Here is a 4,491-nt window from a genome sequence, read left to right on the forward strand (position 1 = left end):
AAACTGGGCTCAAGTTGGGCCTAAACTGGGCTCAAGTTGGGCCTAAACTGGGCTCAAGCTGGGCTTAAGATGGGCTCAAGCTGGGCTCAAACTGTCAAATGGGTCAAAAGGAAAAGAGTCAATTGTTGCTAAAATAATGTGTGAGATTTAAAAAAAGACTTCATTTGCATGATTCCTGGTAAAGATGAAGTTAAATCTGTGTCTGACCTTTAGGTTGCTAAATGGACTGGAGATTTCTTCAACAAAGGCATCTATGACATCCACATCCAGCTGAAAGGCGTCCCTCTGCTGGAGTGGGAGACAGAGGTGGAGATGGACAAGTGAGATCAGACCGGACGACGTTCGGTGACCTTTCCACGTGTAGTTTGTGGCAGATAAATTTGATCCTTAAAGTGAAACGTCCAGCTCAGCCACGTTTCTGTTTTCCACCTTGATTTTTCGCTCAGCTGGTGTTCAGTTGTCGTCTCCTCCTTCGTCCCTCCAGGCTGACGGCCAGCGACATCATGGAGCCCAACCTGACCTACGTTTATCCCCACACTCGGGTCCAGTCTCTGGTCAGCATCCTGCGGACCACCGTCTACCACGCCTTTCCCGTGGTCACGGAAAACCGGCAGAACGAGCGGGACTTCATGAAGGGCAACATCCTGATCAGCAACAACATTCGTTTCAAGGTACGGAGTGCTGACCCTGTCAACGTTCAGCAGTGAGACCCGCCTCCTGGCTCTGATTGGTCGGGAGCATTTCTTCACGCAGCAGCTCAGGAAGCAGCAGCAGCTCCATCTCCTCACAGATTCTCACATCACAACATATGGAAGAAACATATTTTTGTAAAAGTTTCTAACTGCAGCTTTAAGCACCAAAGTTACATTTCAATGTTTCACCAGCTGTGATTAATTAGTAATGTTTTTTTTGTTTTTTTTCCTGAGTAAATACAAAAACCAGTTTTAAATAATGATTTAATTCATTAAAGGTAAAACCTGAGTGACAAAGTAATCATACAAACTATAATATCTGGTTTCTCACATCGTTTTATGTCCATGAGTTTGTTAAAGGTTTTATGGGTGATGTGCTGTTTAAGCATAGAGGAATTTACTTCTATGGAAAAGAAAAGTTTTATGAATCTCTCACATAGTTCGTCTTTTAATTCCAGGATTTGCTGATTGAAGATATTTTTCTGTCTGCATGTCCAGAAAAGCATCTGACTCTTTTCTTGTCCCTGGCAGAAATCCAACATTGTGTCTCGCGCGGCGGAGCAGCGGCGGCGCTGCCAGTCGATGAAGTCGTACCCGTCCAGCGAGCTGAGGAACGTTTGTGACGATCAGAGCGCGGCGGCGGAGCCGGCGGAGGAGGGAGAGGACCTGCTGCAGCAGATGCTGGAGAGACGGTAGCAGGAAATCAAGCGAAACGTCACTCTGTCCTGTGGCTGTGAACTCAGAAATCACAGGAAACTCTAAACTAAACTAATAGCTTTTATTTAAAACATAAAATTACATTTAGGTCCTGTTTACACAGCAGCATTTCCAAAAATGTTTTCTGATGTGTAGAAAAACTACAGCATTTTCACCAAAACTTTCTGCATGGAGACGAAATCACAGCTGAATAACAAAATATATTTAATCTCATTAAAGTTGTCTGGAATCAAAAGACAAAGGGAAAATCATTTTCTCTTATTTTCAGCTGGTTGCATCCGATTGTCATGCAAACTTTATAAATAAGGAAAAGTTCATTAGTTTTTAAAGCCTCTGATTTGCAGCAAAGCATCACAGAAAAATGGAGAGAAGTTTTCAGGATGTGTTGCTGTTGGGGAATTTGGTAACATTTTATTTGAAGGGGTGTGAATAAGACTGACATGACATCTGTCATGAACATGAACGAGTCTTTATGAATGTTTATGACTGTTGTCATGAAGCGTCATTCAGTAAATTATGACACTTTTAATGCAAAGTTGCTCTAAATGTTGCATTAAAAGTTCCAACTGCATGATTTTGTAAATTATGACAATTTAATGCAAAATTAGCATTTTTAATGGACTTTAATGCAAAATTTAGAGCAACTTTGCATTAAAAGTGTCATTATTTACCGAATGACGCTTCATGATAACAGTCATAAACATTCATAAAGACTTCTTTATGTTATGTCAGTCTTATTCACACCCCTTCAAATAAAGTGTTACCAGAAATGGTAATTTTTTGTCAAGTTGACTAAAGTTGGTGATGTTTTATGCTGCCTGCCTTTTTTATTTGTATTAATCTGGAGATTTTTGTTGGACCTCACAGTTGGCCAAACCTTACGCCATAAAACCGACGCCAGTCTGATGTTTCTGCATCGATCAGTCAGACCTGGCTATGGGACAGAACCAATGAACCGTTTGACAAAATGTTTTTGTTCTCAGGTTCCAGCAGGATAATGTTGGTTCTGGTTCTGTCTCCAGCCACGCTCCCTACCCCAACCTGTACCCGGACCAGTCCCCCAGTGAGGAGTGGACCCTGGAGGAGCGGTTCCGACCGCTCACCTTCCACGGCCTCATCCTGCGCTCCCAGCTGGTCAACCTGCTCATCCGAGGCGTCTGCTACTCCGAGAACCAGTCGGTCAGTCAGACGTCCGGCTGCTTTCGTTTTCCGCGTTTCATCCCGTTAGTGACAGGAGTCTCCGTCTGGGCAGAGCGCCGCTCAGCCCAGGCTGTCGTTCACAGAAATGACTGAAGATTACCCGCGGTACCCGGACATCCACGAAGTGGACCTGGCCCTGCTCAATCCCCGGATGATAGTGGTACGACCCGATCCGCTGCTGAATACGTTTGATTTAAAACCGAGTTAAAAACTGCGACCCCTGCGTTCCAGGACGTGACGCCCTACATGAACTCGTGCCCCTACGCGGTTTCACCAAACACCCGGATCTCCCAGGTGTTCAACCTGTTCAGAACCATGGGCCTGCGACACCTTCCAGTGGTCAACGCCGTGGGGGAGGTAAGTTCTCCTCCAACGTCGGTGCCTTCTGAACCGACAGCTGCAGAGACTTAGTCGTGTCTGAGCAAAATCTCTCTTTCAGATTGTTGGAATAATCACAAGACATAATTTAACCCACGAGTTCCTGGTGGCCAAACTGCGACAGCACTACATCACCATCTGAGCCGCCGCCGTGGCGCCGCAGCCCCGCTCTGCCTGGCTTTGGTTCGTCTCTAACTTTATTCCCAAAACCAACGAGATGCGTCTGAGAGCCGCAGAGGAGAAGCTGTCAGACTGCAGCAGGGAGACCTTCAGCATCAGCAGCCTTCAGACTCGTTCAGAGATTTTCTGTTAAGTTTCTTTAATTTTTGCACTGAGCTCAGATGCTTGACAGAGACCATCTGAGACGTGGTGAAGTGTCTCTATAAGCACGTGGTGAACGTGTGTGTAGGTTTGCAGGAGTTTTTAGAAAAACATGAAATAATTTGTGAAAGCATCCACAACATTCCTTAAAGGGGATCCACGACTAGTCGGACATGTTGGAATAAATATGTTTTAATTTTCCTATCAACCTGAAAGTTGTTGCTTTTGATGTAAAACTCAGTTATTTAATTTTTTGATATTTTTATGACATTTTTCACTTATGGAGGTCGCTGGTTTTTAAAAAATATTTGTTTTTAAATGCACAATGCATCCTGGGCCGATGAGATAAACTGGACTGGAGTCTAAAACCAGATGATGGAGGATGATGGTGGCAGCAAACAGGGTTTCATGTGAAATTAAACAGATTTGTTGGATCAAGCTAACGTGATCAGCTTCTAATCTACTCTTTACACCGTTATCAGGAGCTAACAGAGTTAGCAGGAGCTAAAGCAAAAACAGACAACATGAATGGTGGTTTAAAGTGATGATGAAGCATCTTTAAGTCGTTGTAACACACCATTCAGATGTATTTGAGAAAAGCTTTTGCCCCCAGTGCTTGAATTAGGACGTCTCTGCAGGATTCACTCTCCAGATTTTTCGTCCGATTTTTTTCCTCTTCATTTTCATTTCCTGTCATCATTTCTGTCTTTGCTTCCATTTCAATGAGTTCAGGTTAAAAGGGCTGAACACAAAAATGTTCTGCCTGGAAGGAGCTAATGCTACATCACATACCATTCTTCATTTACCCAGGATGCATTGCAGCACAAACAACATGACAAGTCTTTCATTTAAATTTAGAACTAAACCTTCCGTAGTTTTACCGAGTTGTTTTTACTTCTAAAATAAATGTTACAACTAATCGTGGATCCCTCTAAAACCCTGAAGAAAACCAATCAGAAAAGAGGCTGAAGTTTATTTTCCTCATCACGATGTTCCTCTGTGTCTGTGAGATGTTTTAAAAAGAGCATAACCGTTTGTTCAAAGGCAGAAATGTATTCTGTTTTACGGTAGGTGGCGCCGTGTAGAACCGCCCAGTTCATCTGCAGCGATGCTCCAGCCGGTGGCGCTGCAGCTCCATCGCAGCTCCAGCCGGTGGCGCTGCAGCTCCAGCCGGTGGCGCTGC

General features: G+C 44.1%; 1 protein-coding gene across 2 annotated transcripts in view; it reads left to right on the forward strand.

The window, feature by feature from the left end:
* The window catches only part of clcn6 (chloride channel 6), a 10,990-nt gene extending 7,427 nt beyond the window's left edge, over window positions 1–3,563 (forward strand). For both annotated transcript variants that reach the window (XM_008414915.2, XM_008414916.2), the window contains 7 exons: window positions 214–320; window positions 485–671; window positions 1,224–1,384; window positions 2,432–2,588; window positions 2,662–2,769; window positions 2,841–2,966; window positions 3,049–3,563. In XM_008414915.2, the coding sequence (XP_008413137.1) occupies window positions 214–320; window positions 485–671; window positions 1,224–1,384; window positions 2,432–2,588; window positions 2,662–2,769; window positions 2,841–2,966; window positions 3,049–3,129 (927 nt within the window). In that variant the 3' untranslated portion in view covers window positions 3,130–3,563. The remainder of the gene's footprint in view (window positions 1–213; window positions 321–484; window positions 672–1,223; window positions 1,385–2,431; window positions 2,589–2,661; window positions 2,770–2,840; window positions 2,967–3,048) is intronic.
* Window positions 3,564–4,491: the final 928 nt, after the last annotated feature.

Source organism: Poecilia reticulata, linkage group LG7 (assembly GCF_000633615.1).
Source record: "Poecilia reticulata strain Guanapo linkage group LG7, Guppy_female_1.0+MT, whole genome shotgun sequence".
NCBI classification, from domain to species: domain Eukaryota; kingdom Metazoa; phylum Chordata; class Actinopteri; order Cyprinodontiformes; family Poeciliidae; genus Poecilia; species Poecilia reticulata.